Source organism: Puntigrus tetrazona, chromosome 21 (assembly GCF_018831695.1).
Source record: "Puntigrus tetrazona isolate hp1 chromosome 21, ASM1883169v1, whole genome shotgun sequence".
Taxonomy (NCBI): Eukaryota; Metazoa; Chordata; class Actinopteri; order Cypriniformes; family Cyprinidae; genus Puntigrus; species Puntigrus tetrazona.
In genome coordinates, this window is record NC_056719.1 from 17,346,022 (window position 1) to 17,362,224 (window position 16,203).

At 40.7% G+C, this 16,203-nt stretch overlaps 1 protein-coding gene across 10 annotated transcripts in view; it reads left to right on the top strand.

Moving 5' to 3' along the window:
- The first annotated feature begins 4,481 nt into the window (after positions 1 to 4,481).
- tcf7 (transcription factor 7) overlaps positions 4,482 to 16,203 on the top strand; it is a 47,054-nt gene continuing 35,332 nt past the window's right edge. For 4 of the 10 annotated variants that reach the window (XM_043221104.1, XM_043221106.1, XM_043221107.1 and 1 more), the window contains exons 1-3: positions 4,484 to 4,830; positions 4,949 to 5,015; positions 5,644 to 5,747. In XM_043221104.1, the coding sequence (XP_043077039.1) occupies positions 4,648 to 4,830; positions 4,949 to 5,015; positions 5,644 to 5,747 (354 nt within the window). In that variant the 5' untranslated portion in view covers positions 4,484 to 4,647. Of the gene's footprint in view, positions 4,831 to 4,948; positions 5,016 to 5,643; positions 5,748 to 16,203 lie in introns of all 10 variants that reach the window. The other 6 variants (XM_043221103.1, XM_043221105.1, XM_043221110.1 and 3 more) reach the window with 4 other exon arrangements.

Below are 16,203 nucleotides of genomic sequence, written 5' to 3' on the forward strand. Positions count from 1 at the left end.
GTAAGGTTTCTGAACTCCTCAAAATAAAGTGTTAGAAGATCTGTTAATACTCTGAGGACTGCTACTGTAGTTCTTTATTTACTAGTTGCTTATTAGCACGCATATGACTAGAGCATTAGCTATTTATTAGTAATTAAGCACGTATTAATGCTTTATTGCACATGACCTTATTCTACATCCCTGCTAATTATTACATTTGTTGAGAGAAATGTTATATTTAATAGTAAAAAAAGTGATGCCTTGATCCTGAAGGCAAACAAGCAGAGGAGCAAAGCTAAGCAAATGCATTTTTCATTTTCTTTCATTGTTTTATTTTTTAGTGAAATCAAGCAGATTTAGTCGTGCACGTGAGCCCCGAGAGTTAACCAGTGTATATCTCCTCGCGAAGCTGATGGAAAATAAGTTGTGGTTTGCGCGGAAAACAGTTTTTTTTTTTTTTTTCTGTAAAAGCAGCCGAACTGGTGCTGCTAATGCTCGCGAAGTAACATTTATAAACTGAACTTTCCACTGAGGTGAACTGCAGCAGCGCGCCGCGTTTTTCTGCGCGATCGAATCTCGCGCATCTTAAAATAGAAGCCCCGAGTCGGTTTACAGGCAGGAGGCGGAGAGATTGCGCGTTTTCATTAATGTGTTATGCACGCGTGTGCAGAGGAGCGCGTGCTGCGCGTCGTATGTCGGTGCAGGTCTCGGGCGCGCGCGCGCGTGTGTGTGAAGCGCGGAGGCTTGAATGGCTGCGCTTCACATCAAAGGCTCAGGCAAGTCTCTGCATTAACAAGCCCCTTTGTTTCCTGCCAGAGACGCAGAGAGAGAGAGAGAGACTACAACAACAGGTCTCCGAGCCGAGCTGCGCGCCGGGATGGAGATGCCCAGCACCGGCCTCGCGCGCGTCTCTCCAAGGGCGCGGCCAATAAAACACACACGAGCGATCCTTTGGATGTGGCTCGACCTCAGTTATAGGATGTGATTTAATTAGTTTGCTACTTAAATGTGCCTGGGGATTATTTAGGAAGCGCAGTATGTAATTTTTAGGAACTGCATTTATCCTCGAAACCATCAAAGCTTCAGAAACGAGTCGGAGGAACGCGGCTCCCGAACGGCTCTTTACTCTTCTTCTCTTGTTTTATTTCTAGGCTTTGCCAAATGTGTCACCTACCAAAGCCGTCCCCGTGTGGGGAGTATAGTCATTTCTCACTGTCCTTTTCCATTGCACCATCTCCGAAAAGTTGAAAATCCCTGGTTATGCAATATTATAGCCAAATATTGGCTTCAGCCTTTTCAGCAGCTTGCTTCTTTTAGTGCCCTTAACTGATTAATATGAGGAAAAAAGCTTTTGTTTACATGATATATGTGTGTGTGCTGCGTATATGTATTGTGCATATATAAATACACACGTATGTATATTTTATAACCTGTTAATAGTTAAGGTAGTTGTTAAAGTTTAAGTTAAAGTTATGCAATTATGCAATAATATGTGCTTAATTAGCACTAATACGTAGCTAATATTCTACTAAATATGCATGCTAATAAGCAGCTGATAGATGTAATAGTATAATAAAGTGTTACCCATATTTTTCTTAAATATATATATATATATATATATATATATATATATATATATATATATATATATATATATATATATATATATATGCATGCATGTGTTTGTATTTATAGGCATACAACACACATATATTATGTAAACATCATTTATTTTGCGATTAATCACAATTATTTGTTTGAAAGCACTACTTTCTTTCAGTTAGCGCAGGTTTAGCAATTCTTTCTTTTTTATTTTCTTTCTCTTCTTTTTTTTTTTAACTTGACTCGGTTTGTGAGTGAAAAGGCATTATTCGTGGATAACTTTGAAGACGTGAACAATACGAGGCCTAAGAAAAAAACTGTGCTGCAAATTAAAATAAAAGTTGATGAAAAGGTTCAATTCAATAATTGTAAACAGTATAACATAACAAAAAATAAATAAATAAATAAAATAATATATATATATATATATATATATATATATATATATATATATATATATATATATATATTTATTTATTTATAAATGATATGAGTTTTTACAGCCCTTTTTGAGCAAAGTTAGCTGATTTTAGACCAGTACGGCAACACTGACAAGCATTTTCAGCAAACATGAGGTTAACTTCAGGTAACTGAAAAACTCAGAACAAAAGCTTTTGCTCTCTAAGAGCTCAACGTGTTACCTCTGCGTTTCCTGCCCCTGTGGCTTAGAACATGGTAAAATACACTCTGACATTTAAAGTCACACAAAAGACGAACGCTCAAGAGAAAGAAATGGTCTCGGCCGGATCTGGAACAGCCCCTAAATCTGACACTAGAGCGTAACCCCGACTTACTCGGCGCCAACAAAGAGTAAAAATCTGTCTGACGGCGTGCAAATACGAGCTGAGGATGGAAAAATATAGGAAAACATTGAGAAATCATTAGGAAAATGATGTCGAAAAACCGCTTCCATGATAAGCAGCTGTCTATATTTAATCAAGGCAAATAAACAAGGTCTCATTTATAATTTAGATTTGCATGCATTAAACAGGCCATTTTTAATCCATTTATTAATATGCATGGAAGATATTGTATAAATATGCAGCCTTATGCAAATACCAGACACATTTTTGTTTGTATTTAATTCTTATTCCCAGCTGTAGTTCATGACAGAAAACGCACTCAAATATTATTGCACAGCACGGGAAGGCATCGCTTTTTTTTTCAATTAAAACTCAAAACACTAAAAAATATGCGCAAGAAGGTGATTTACACCAAAACAATTCCACAAGTGTGTCATTTAAGAAAGTCATTTTGCATGGCTCTCTTCGTGTTACTGTTTTCTACGCCGTTACTGTATTTAGCAGGCCGTTTTAGTTCACGTAGTCGCCTAGTATTAGACCTAATGGCTTTTCGGGCAGCTTTTTTATGATTAATGATTTAATTAATTATTAGCTTATTCGTGTACCTGTTGCAGTTTCTTCATAAACTCCAGTTTGACGTAACCTTGGCGTAACATGACGTTTAATGCGCTTAAATATGATTAATAACAACAAAAAATAAATCTTGCACTTTGTATTTTGTATCAATGTTGTAGAATCCTATTTAAATCAATGTGATGTTAGGTTAAAAGTAATCTAGTAGTAGTTACAATTTTACAATTTTTGTCATGTAACTCATGTAACTTTTTTGTTATGTAACTGTAGTAACAGACTACCAATCGTCCAGCACTTTATGCATGCATGTATGTATAAATATATATATTTATTTTTTTTTAACACATGCAAAAACCTGTGTGATCTTCCTCATGGTTTATTGTTTGCAGTGTTTGGAAATGTAATAGGTTACAGATTACAAGTAACCCAAACTAAAATGTAATAAGCAATACGGCTCTGTCGATTACTTTATGAAGGTGGTCATTTTTATGCATTTCTAATAAACGTGTTTTTTAATCGGTAATCGTTTTGAGCACTCATCACCGATTACTGTAACTTTCACAATCCTATCGTTTCATTTCAAAGCACGTCCACCACAAAATCAGACTTTAGCACCTCTTTTTACTTTTAGGTCATTCTGAGGTTAAATACAGATTTACACACACACACACACACACACACACACAAGTTTAGTAGCTATGTTACTGTTTTGGAAATAAAATCCGTGCAAAGCTATTAAATAAAAAGCTAGTCAGTTAAATCAAGCCTTTTTGATCGGTAACTTTTTCCGTTACTGTAATTTAATCACACATTTTGTAACCGATTACAGTTACATTTATTACAATAGTTACATAGCTAGTCAATGCCCAACAATGCTGGTTTGTGTACTTCAACACGTTAACCTCCTTGACCCCTGCTGCTGTATTGTTTGCCAGTTAACAGAATAAGAGAACTCTACACTTTATATTTCAGTTTAACTGACATGGTTTGACTTGATATAGTTTCACCTGGAGCACAAAAGCAGTCCTCAGCAGCACAGCTATGTTTGCATCAATAGCCAACAATAATCTGTATGGGTCAGAACTATTGATGTTTCTTTTATGCCAGAAATCATTAGGGTATTAAGTAAAACTATTTTGTCAATTTTCTACCATAAATATATCAATATCATTAGCAATATGCGCTGCTAAGAACGTTTTTAAACATTTTAAAGGTGATTTTTAATTTTTGGGGCACCCAAATATTGTCTTATCGTAACAAATTAGTCAAAGCTTATTTATTCAGCTTTCAAATGATTTATAAACTTCATTTCCACAGACAATGAACCTTATCGCTGACTTTGCGGTCCAGGGTCGCGGATGTTGTTTAAAAGTATTCTTTGCAGTTTTTTTTTGTTTTTGTTTTTTACCATAGTTTTTAACGTCGCGCGTCCTGCATCAAAAGCCCCGAAACTAAAGAGCGTCGTGTTCCTTTAAGAGCGGACCCCCCCTCGGCTCATCTCGGCTGTCAATCATCGTCGGTCTCTTTGATCTTCGCTGTTCTAAAGCTCGGCTGTTTGTTACTTTCAAGTCGCGCCGATCGTCACAGCATAAAGAACTTTTCCTCTCTCCCGCGAGTCTCAAACGCTCTTCCGAGCGCGGAAAACAGCGACGACGACAATCAAAAGTGCGTTAATAAAGTTCGCTCGAATATGCCGCAGCTGAACGGTGGAGGGGGAGATGATCTCGGGGCGAATGATGAGATGATCGCGTTTAAAGATGAAGGAGATCACGAGGAGAAGATCCGAGAGAGCGCGTTCACGGAGAGCGACTTGGCTGATCTCAAATCATCTCTGGTCAATGAATCCGAGATCAGCCAGAACTCAAACTCAGCCGTAAGACCCCGTCAGCGCATTCGCGCGTGTGTGTGTGTGTGTGTGTGTGTGTGTGTGCAGATGCTGTGAACGTGTGTGTGGTCGTGCGTGTCAAATAAAGTATGTTTGTGATGAACAGGTGATCAGAAGAGGACAGCAGGAAGTTCAGAGAATCTACGCCGATAAACGAGAACATCTGGACGACGGTGAGACTACACACACACACACACACACACACACACTCAAACACAGTCCCGAGAAGTGCTCAAAATGATGTAAACCTCCTCTCAAAGCGCACGCGTTTTGTTTCTTGTTTTTTTACTCTGCTTCACTTTTAAGAAGCCGCTTGTTCGCGTCTTCATTGGAACAAATCTGTGCGCGTGGCTATCCGGAGACAAAAGTGTCCTCAGAATCAACACCAGTACAAAAACGCTCCTTATTTTAGCTTGAAAACGCGTCCGTGGCAGCTAGAAGTGGTTTTTGGGGGAAACTGAAAACGTTCATCCGGGTCTGATACGCAACCGATGGACTTTTTTGGGGGGAAAACCTGAAATCCGCATCATTAAATAAGCTGTTTTTATCTCGAGCCCGCTTGATCTGTTTCCGTCGTTCGCGCTCCAGAACTGAAACCGCTTTGATGGGGATCTGTGATTGATCACCATTATATATTTACAAGGGGGTCTATAAATACGGCGGGCTTAAACAGTTCAGTGTGAGGGCTCCGCTATAGCGGAAGTTACTTATTTATTTATTTACTTATTTAGGAAATCGCGCGCCTGGCGCATTCACTGACTTCACAGCTTTGACCGTTCTGTCTCGTTTTCTCCCTTCAAGTGCCCAAGCATCAAGATGGTGGAATGTACAAAGCGCCGTATTCTGGATACCCGTTCCTGATGCTGCCTGAGCCGTATCTCCCGAACGGACCCGTCTCTCCATCTGTAAGTTCACGACAGCGCCGCCGTCCTTCCCCGAGCGTTTGTTCACTGGAGTCCAGGTGCGTGGGAACCGCGCTGAAGGTCTAGTTAGTTGGAGACGGGCCTGTAATTACACCACAGCCTTGGGAGGACTTGAGGAGAGGGCCCTGGAGAGTCCCCGGTTGTTTTGCATCCGTACGGCGATGCATTGGCGAGTTTAAAATACTTAGATAATCAGACGTGTTGCTTTAAGTCCAACGATACCTTAAAGTCGTCGTTAGCGTTTGAGGAATATGCAGTTGTGCATACACATGTGCATCAGCGCACACTCGCCGCCTATGAGCCCAAGCCGGCGGTGCTTTACATTAACGGACCAATCGAAAACGTTGCATGGCATCGTATAGCTGTTGTGTCATGACGCTGTGACTTGTGTGGACATAAATCCAGGTTTTAGCTCGTACCGTGGTCGGAAAGGTTTTCTTATAAAGCTGTAATTGCACGCCTGTAACAGCGGTTCGAGAGGTTTCTTGCACATGTTTTACTGAAGCTGTAAGATGAAGGTAACACTTATCAGCATGCACGTCGCTGGAATTTTAGCCATTTATTAGCACATAATTAAGCACATATTAATGCCTTGTTCTGCATCCCCAGTCCTGCTCAATGCCTAAACTTAACAACTATTGATAAGACGCAAATGAAGAATTTATTGAGGGAAAAGTCGTACTTAAGTGTCACCTATGAATAGAATCAAGTTTTTTGAACTTCGACATCGTCGACTGTAAAGTGCACAGATATACAGTGAAAAGAAAGCATGTCTCGCTCTTTGAAGTATCTTCCAGGTCTTTCCTGAAGGCCAGAAAGGAACGTTGTGTGACCATTTACTCTCCCTCAGAGTCTCTTTCTTGTGTTCAGCGCAAAAGAAGACATTTTGAAGAATGTTAGTAGAAAAGAAGCAGCCGGTAGACATTGAGTTTTCCTTACTGACACAATGGCTACCGTCAACTGTTTGGTTACCAGTATCTTCTCCTTTGAAGAAAGCTCACAGAAGTTAGATTCTTTTGGGCTGAACTGTGCTTTAACTTCAGCGGTGCGCCGTGAAACTCCTCGGGGGTCCAATCAGAGTGTTTTTGGTCATTTAATGCTGTTTTCAAACACCCCAGCTGAATGGAAAGCGTAAAATCGTCCAAATTCAAGAACTCCCCAAAAAGCAGATTATAGCGGTGTACTGCATTCAGACACAGAGGCGCGTAAAGGACATCTCTTTACCCACAATGCACGGCTAAGCCGTTGATTTTACACAGCAATCGGGAATCCTTTATATGTTCGTCGCTCGAACTCCGAGTGCGTCTCGTTCCCAAAGACGGAGCGCTCGATTGAAGTTAAAGCGTGCGTTCTCAAACAGGCCCCGATCGACATGAGCTTTAGTCTTGGAGCAAACAATAGAAGAACATGGGCTTTGTGTCATAATCCATCCAGAGCAGCTCTCTGACTGACAGCGATAAGTAACAGGCTCTGGATTACATCCTCTTTAAGGAAAAAGCTCTTTAACCCATTCTGCCACTTCAATCGGGACACAATGGGCTTCTCTCCTTGGAAAACCCAAGGCACAGTCAACACACGGCTGCGATCGCTGGCGTCTGATTCGCTCGTGTTTAAGAAAACCGAATCGCGTCGAAATACACACGATGATAAGAGAGCCTGCTCGAGCGCTCTTTGAAGCGAGCGCCCGCGGACGAATCTGCACAGCTATTTACGGAGCCGGAAATATTTGGGAAATTATCAAAACCCGTTGGATCCCCTCAGGTGTTTATAGCTGTAATTATTGGTGCGGTGGTGTCTGTTCCGCTGCGAGAGAAGGACAGGTGTTTAAAAGTGTCTCATCGCCCCGCTCCGACATGTCCACGCAAGATCAAAACCCAAGACAGAGCTGTCGAGCAAATTCTTCTCGGGCGGAGAAGACTTTTATCGAGGTGTGCGGCAGATGTTGCAGCCCTCGTACTGTCTGGACAGTTAAAGGTTAAAGTCATCCGTTTCAACCAATTTTCCTCTACGATAACTCATTTTGTGATTGCGTGAGACACTTCACCTTTTAATGGACGGCTCACCCAAAACGAAAAAGCGCGTCATCGCTTACGCACACCTGTGTTCTTCGGTTGAACACAAAAGAAGATATTTTGAAGAATGCCGGTAACCAAACAGTTCAGCAACTCCAAAACTCAACTCCAAGTACATCCACGTTTCTCTAAATGTCTAATAAACACCTTTGCTGCAGCTGTTTGCTTGTCCGCTTTCTTTAAAATACCTACATCTTTCCAGACAGATGCTGGTAGCCATTGACTTACATGGAAACTAAATAATATGGTCAATGGATCCAGTCAACGCCAACAGGGAGCAGAAGCTGTTTGCTTACCCACATTCTTCAAAATACCTTCGCTGGTAGCCACTGACTTCCATAGTATGGGGAAAAAAAAATACTATGTAAGTGAATGGCTACCGGCGACTTTGTTTCCCAACGTTCTTGAAAACGTCTTGAGACGTTGAGTGTTCATTTTTGGCTGAGCTTTGCCTTTAATAAAGTGCAGGAAAAGGAGCTTTGATGTAGAAACGCAGATGAATCAAAAGCAAAGAAGGATTTATTTGAAAACTCCTACTTCTTTAAATCAGCGTTGTGAATTTTCATTAGACTGTTGCCCGGCACATATTTCATATCGGTGTTTATGCTACTGTATGTTTTGTCGTCAGGGCTTTCTCTTAATGAATCAGCCCGACGGTTGTCTCGACTGAAGCGCAGTAAAAGTGAAAGAAAATCCCCCACCTCAAGGCAACCATAGCCTCCTGACAGTCATCGGAGCGAGCCGCGACTCAGCCAGTGACGCGTGTGTGATGTGAGCAGGTGTTTAGTCAGATGGACCCTGTTAAGAGTGTGTCGCCTCGTTCTCACCCAGGTGTGTGAAGTCACCCGGAAGAGCCTGGAGTGACCTGCTGAAAGTGAAAGTCTGGCCGCTGAAAGTGTTGACGACGCTCACGTAGTATTCTGATCGAATCAAGCCGGCGATGCTCACTACAGGGCTGGATATTGATACTAATTTTTTATATATATATATATATATATAGCTTGTCTGTCACAATCTCTGAACTTAAGTCAGTTAGTAGTACGTTGGCATTAAAGGTTCAATTTAATTGCTGTTTTATTTGTAGATATGATTAACACCAACGTTGTATAAAAGTTTCCATATTTGTATATTTTATATATTTAATGATATATATATATATATACATATCATTAAATATATTAATGATATATATATATATTTTTTATATATTTATATATTTATATTTATCATATTAATATATATTTAATGATATATATATATATATATTTATATATATATATATATATATATATATATATATATATATATTAAATAAAATATACCACAATTACAATAATAAAAACAATGATGCAGAATCAACCATATAACCACAAACCATTTAACCAAAGATGTAATATACTACATGTATTTAACAAAACGTTTCTCTCTAGAAGTGGTTGCTATTTTTTAGCTAACTTCCAAGTTTTGAGTATGCTGTTCATCGTGATGTTGCGTGACATTGCCGGCTTTATTGACGCCTCCCAGCTGTTTTTCTTGCAGCGGAACTTAACGTGAAGGCTGCGGCTTTGGTTTCTTATCAAAAGTACGAAGTTTTGTTCGCGCATCTATTGAAAACAAACCGAACGTTGCATTTAAGAAAGCACATCGAAATAAAACAATTCCCGTTTGGCTTCTTCTAGTTAGGACGGCGTTTGATTCCTGCTGTTGACTCGGCGGCCGTGTCCTAGATGAGTCCAGAGCGGTCGTTCGTGAATCACTCGTCTCACGCTTGTTTTCAGTGGAAACGAAGAGTCTTAAACCTCCTGTGATAGCATGCGTGTGTGTGTGTGTGTGTGTGTTGGGCTGTACCCAGCTGTGGCAGTCGTGCTGCTGGTAGATGGGTATCAGATGGGAGTGGGATTAGGCCGTGTGATCACACCCATGTGTGCCGCCCCATGTGGCTGCTGAGGCTCCAGTAGGTCTGGCCCGGCACTAATTCGGGGTGCTGGGGGCGTTGGCTGACCCCAGCAGTGGGAAGTGCAGCGCAGGCTCTTGCGGGACAAACTCAGCATGCGTCCCAGAATTCATAGTTCCTGTTCTTTAGCTCTGGTTGTGTGTTTATGACGGGCAAAGACCGTAAAGGACAGGTCTGCGTGACGTAGGGTCCCGTTTTTTCTCTAGTATTTCGCTCTGTTCTTAGCGTCCCGACTAGGGTTGCGAATCGAAAGGCAATTCCAGAATCGGATACTTGTTATAAAAAATTACATTTCAATTCCTGTTAAAAATGTGTTTGGCTTTGAATCGTTCATTCAAGAGATTCGTTCAAAGTAACGTGAATCTTGAGTCATTTCATTCGGTTTTGTTTAGTCGTCTAATAGTTTTTTATTCAGAGCTACAAGCTCTATTTAATGTATGTGCACACAAAGCGCTCTTATCATTTTTTGGTAACGCTGTAGAATAAGGAACACTTCTTGACTATTCACTATGACTTTCCCTCAATAAATTATTATTTTGCTGCTTAATAGTTAGTGCGGTAGTTGTTAATGTGTAGGATTAAGATGTAGAATAAGGCATTAATATATGCTTAATTACCACTAATAAAGGGGCAATGATTTAGTAATATGCATGCTAATGAGCAACTAATAGGTGTAACCGTAAAATAAAGTGGTGCTGAATCGGAATCGATAAATCGCCAAACCCTAGTGCTCACTTATTTTTTAAAAAATCATGTTTCGTCCCGTATTTCAGCATTTCTGTACGGCGAGTGTTCTGTTAAGCCTATAATTAGAAGTGACCACGCTCGTCGTAGAACAACATTACTAGCCAATCACAATTTGTTAACAATTAACTCGCAGTTAACTTGCACGATCAGTTCACCCAATTGAACTGTCAAAGGCACACACAGTTGTCAAAATCGTGTGAAGTATCTTCACATAGATGCTGTGCATTCAGTTTTAAAGGGACAGCAGCCTAATTAAATACAAGTCTGTCGAATAATGTTCATCGAACAGCAACGTATGACGGCATTTTAATTAAACCTATTGTATTTGAAGAACTGGGTTATTTATTGGTGAAGGCGTCTCAGAGTTTGCTTCTTTGTTATTTTTGTTTACAACTAGGATTACATTGAGATTTCTCGTATCACCGTCCCAAATTCCACCGTGCGAAAACATGACGTCATGATACGATGGATGTTAAATCAGCGATACGAAACGTCATGTCTGAAACAGGATGTTGGTTTCTGGGTGAACTGTCCCTTTAAGATAATCAATCCATGCCTAATCTATGTGTAAAGCTGATGGATCTGCAGCACCGATCTGTCTAGAAGACTTATTGTTTTTAAAAAAGTGTAAGATCATTTTAATTGAAATGTTTTTCTGAAAGCTTGCTCTGTGATCTTTGTTTGAATTTCAAAGCCCGCCGCGTGATATGAGCGGAATTATTCTCTTAAAGCTACAGGCGCACGCACAGTATTCCCCCGATCTGTGAAGATAAGTTGGTGTTCATTGAGGAAAGATATGAACCGACAAACACTAAAAACAGCGGAAGCACAAATGAGGCACGACCACGCAAAATAAGACATTAATATGCGCGCTAATAAATAGCCAATATGCTAGTAATATGCATGCTAATAAGCAACTAGTTAATAGTGAGGATCGCTCCCAACAGATACCAGATGTTTTTTTCCCAAGCAGCAAGGCATGCTGGGAATTTGCACGTCATTACATACAATTGTTTGTTCCGATGATTCACCACGAAACACATTCGCAGTGTTCTTGTCTAGTATTTAAACAAATGTTCAACCTCTCTCTTTGTGGTCAAGTTGGTCTGGTCACTAAGAGGCTGCGCGTTCATTTGATGCACAAGGCTTTCTGATTCACTTGCTGTTGTCACCCGCGTGTTATTGTGTGTTTGCTTTTCATGAATTACGGGACAGAGGTTAACAGGATGGGTGACAGACCTACTTAGTCACCACGTCATCCCTCTTTAGTGTGCTCCATCTGTGAGTTCATGAGACCACATCAGTGTCACATCTTCACCATTTAGAAGCACCGTAGATAAAACTAGTAGTGTGAATAATTACTAATAGGATTATTACGCAGCTACCATAAGCAGCTTGTTACTTAGTTACTAGATTCTATTTAAAATGCGCCTGAATTCTGTTATTATAATTCAAAAATGCTTTAAGAAAACAAAATTATGCTATTTCTTTTGATAAAATGCCTCATGAAATATAATAGTGCTTTCGGTAGGCGGTGAAGGACAAGTGATGTAAACTGTACTAATTACTTTTGTAACTGAGTAAAGTAATAATATAACTTTTGAAAGAAGCGGTGTCTTTGTCACATGTCCCTGAAATGATTAGAACAATAAATGATGCATGATTTCTTCCAAGTGATCCTAACCCTAACCATTAACTAGCGAATTAACTAGAGTGAACTGATTAACTGTAATAAATACGGTACTTTACTTTAGTTTGTACTACAAGAAAAGTGCAGTATTGGGTCGCAACTCTAGAAATGAATTCAAGCACTTTCAAAAACACTATAGTGTGTTAAAGCGTGATCTGAGGAGCTATGAGTAATAAATGACATTTTTAAGGAACGAGCAAAACACTGCTAACAAATTTAGCCTGCAGAATTTTGAATCATTACTCACATTAAAATGACTTTTTTGTCATTTATGGTAAATATTATACTATAGTAAATTACTTAAATTCATTTGTCGTGCTAATATAGCAACTATAGCTGCATGAACTGACTCTACATAACACTGGGCTACGTTTTCTACGACTATAGGATATCTTACAACGCTCTACAGTTTACTGGAGTTTATTACAGTATTATCAGTTCACTAGAGTTATTACCAAAGTGTCGTAAATACTGTAATACAGTACTGTAATAAGTGCTGGGAAGGTTACGTTGGAAATGTAGCGTAACTTTACTTATTAAAGTAATGTAACTGATTACTTTCTAAACTGTTGATCACTTTCAAACATGCAAAGCAGGACTGAACGGTGATAACGGTCAGACTTCATCAATTAAATTACGATAATAATATTTTAATTTTTTAAAAGGAGACATTGGATGCTGAATGAATTTTTTACGTGGATAACATTATAGCAGTGCGTATAGCATTACAGCATTATAGCTCTTTTTTTTAATCCCGGTTGATTTTCGGAGCAGTATGATGTCATACTTGCTCAGGCCCCGCCCACAACAAAGTTTTCCAATTTAATGCAGGCTTTGCTAAAAAGTTGAAACTCAAGAATAGATGAGTACCCATCGTTTGTGATCCAGCCGCACCTTCAGAAGAAGAAACTATCACCCTTTATATTTTTTTATGATTATTTGCAAACGGCCTTTGCTCTTCCGAGGGGCGGGGAGCGGAGCTCATTAGCATTTAAAGGCACGCGCCCCAAAACGAGTCTCTGTGAACAGGGCAAGTAAAAAAGGGTGTGGTTTTATACGACCACTGAGGAATTTTAACCAAAGTGTGTTGCAAGCCTTTCAGGAAGACCTTAAAGAATCATATTAACTTGCGGAAGATTCGTATTTGAAGCGCCGCAAAATCAAACTGACTTTGAGATCATTCTGAGGTTGAACACGTGGTTCAGATAATAACAAGAAGTGAAGAATTCATTTGCAAAAACAGATTATTTTCAAAAACAATGAAGACATCAAAAATATAAATCAAATTAAAAAGCATGATTTTTGAAGAAAAAAGGCTTATATTTTATTGATATTATGATACTGTTTTTGAAATCAAATATCTGCATAGTTATGACAGGAAACACTGGAGTCCAATAAAAATAAAGCACGCTATACATGAACGAAAAAGTTTTTAAATAAGCACGTTGTACGCCGGTGTCAAGGAATCAGTTAAATCTGTATGTGGGAGTTAAATCAGATGCAACCCTCTTTGTAATCCTTAACATTCTTTTTTTCCCCCACAGTAACGGTAACGTTACTTTTATATTGTAATTAAATGACGTAATCCGTTACATGTAATTAGTTACTTCCCAACGCTTGACTATAATACACCGTAGCACTAACAACAAATTACGATGGTATTTATTCACGTGACGTTAAAACAAAGCGTAACTAGTAACAAATTACTTTTTCGAGTAACGAGCCCAAGGCGGCTCAGAAGCGGATCGGTTGCGAAGGCGCTCTACCTGCGGCCCGCGGAAACGGAGCCGTTCATTTGATCCGGAGGCGAAACGTTACCGCAAAGCGATCGCTTTAAAAGCCGGGACATCCCAGATCCGCCTCTCAGATGTTATGGAACGTGGTTTTCCGTGCGGTTTTTCCCCCCCTTGTGATCGCGTCGAGCCAACTGGAAAGCATTTCGCTGCTAAAAATAGCCCTCCGCTTATGGGACCGAAGTCTTGGATCTCTAGGAAGAAAAAAAAAAAAAGACGTTTTAATGGCAAACATAAAAGCGCGTCTCTTCTCAGAAGTCCCGGTTTTTTTTTCCCGGGGAAACCCCCCGCTTCTGCCGCCTCGAACGGTCGCGCGGTCTCGCGACGACAGCGGCGCGCTTTTCAAACGGCGCGCGCGTTCGCTTTCCTCCGCGCGCGCTCGCGCGAGGTTTCTCCGTCTCGGTGAGAGCGAGGCGCGCTGCGGTTACGCGTGCGAGCGTTCGTGCAACTGCGCTTTTACTACAACGCAGGCGCGCGTGCAGGAGGAGAGCCTCCTCTGTCTCTTTGTCTGCGTCTTATCTGATGCTCGGAGGAGCTGTGGGCGGAGGGGTGTGGAGTAAACATGCCTGCTTGCGGAAGGGAGTCAGCAGTAAACACAGAGGCTGGTAACCACGCGGCGCACCTGGTGCACCTTGTCGCGAACCGCTTTCAAACAGTCTTTTCTTCTTTAACCGTTTCACGGCCGGAGGACCGCGAGGGAGCGTCCGCGTAAAACGCGCTTCATGCGCAGAGCCACACATTATCTGTGCATTCATTTCTTACAGTTCTGCGTACGGGTATCGTGCATTATTTGGTTTGTGGCACAGTGGAAGTTCTCTCGCATGGCAAAAAAAAAAAATAATTGGGATATTAAAATGGCGTGAACATATCCTGCAGTAAATATATCAAAACGTCATTTTTAATAGTAATATTATGCATATATACGCACTGTCAGATTCCAGATGTTCAAATACTTGTATCCCAGCCAAATATTGTCTTATCCTAACAAAACGCGCACATGGATGGAAAGCTTATTAATTCCTCTTTGACTCTTCTGTTATGTTAGCCCCTGTAGTTAACATTCCTCGTGTTTCTAATAAAGCTCTTTCAGGCGTCTTGATACGCACGTCAAGTGTGATCGAGCATTTCTAGAAAAACCTGTTGCATGCGATTAATAGCTGGCGTTTTAACAGCTGTGCACCTTTCAGCGCCGCGTCTCTTTGCTGTCAAATCTTAACGCGAGGACGACACTTTGACCGATTCTCACTACTAGCTGCTCCTCGGCCTGTTAATCACATGTCTATTCCACATGCCTGATCATCTAAACCGCTCCGTTTTGAAACGCACGCCATCGCTTTATCTCATCTGACACTTATCGGAGAAATAGAGCGACGGCTAATATCCATCTGCTATTAGGCAAGGATAAAGATTTACATCGCAAGCATCAGAATTGGCATTTCTGTCTCGAACGGAGCTGATTCCGTCTAAAAGGCCTGATGGCTGACAAACGCGAGAGAGATTTACGGCGGGCTGAGCTCATCCCGGGCCGGCTTTAAAGACTAACGCGTCAGAGCCAAACTATGAGCGTATTTGCTTTTGATTTAGACCCGCGCCTCACTCTAGCGGTTCGTTTATGCCGACTCCTGCTTTTAATTATATCTCGTGCAGCCAAATGTTCTGCATGCGAGCGCTCTGCCTTTCTGATGAAAGCTCGTCGCCGTGCGCCGGGGTCTGTGTGTGTGTGTGTGTGTGTGTGTGTGTTTGCTTGTTTGAGTACAGTTGTGTGCGGTAAGATCTTGTGGTTTACCATGGAAAATGAGACCAGACCGAGCCTTCGTTCCTCACCTGAAAAACAAAGCAGACAACAAGATGCAAGCGCTGTAGCAGCTCTCTTAAGGTGTACGTCAGTGGAGAAATGCAAGGGAGCCGCGTTTTTCGCTTCGTGTGTCATTTGCACGGTGAAAAAAAATATTGTTTATTTGAGAAAGTGATATTTCAGAATGCTTTCTCGTGGTTGTTTTGTCTCCCAAGATACTTCTATTCGTTTTTTTTCATCGCGGCCCTTTCCTTTCCTGACAGAAAATCAATTAATCAATTCATTTCAGGCCCATTTAGAAGGTTTTTATGCTCCGATGTTTCGAGGATTTTTAATTTTAAAATGAATTAAAATTAATTCATGCAGAAGTCATTGTTTGGTATCACC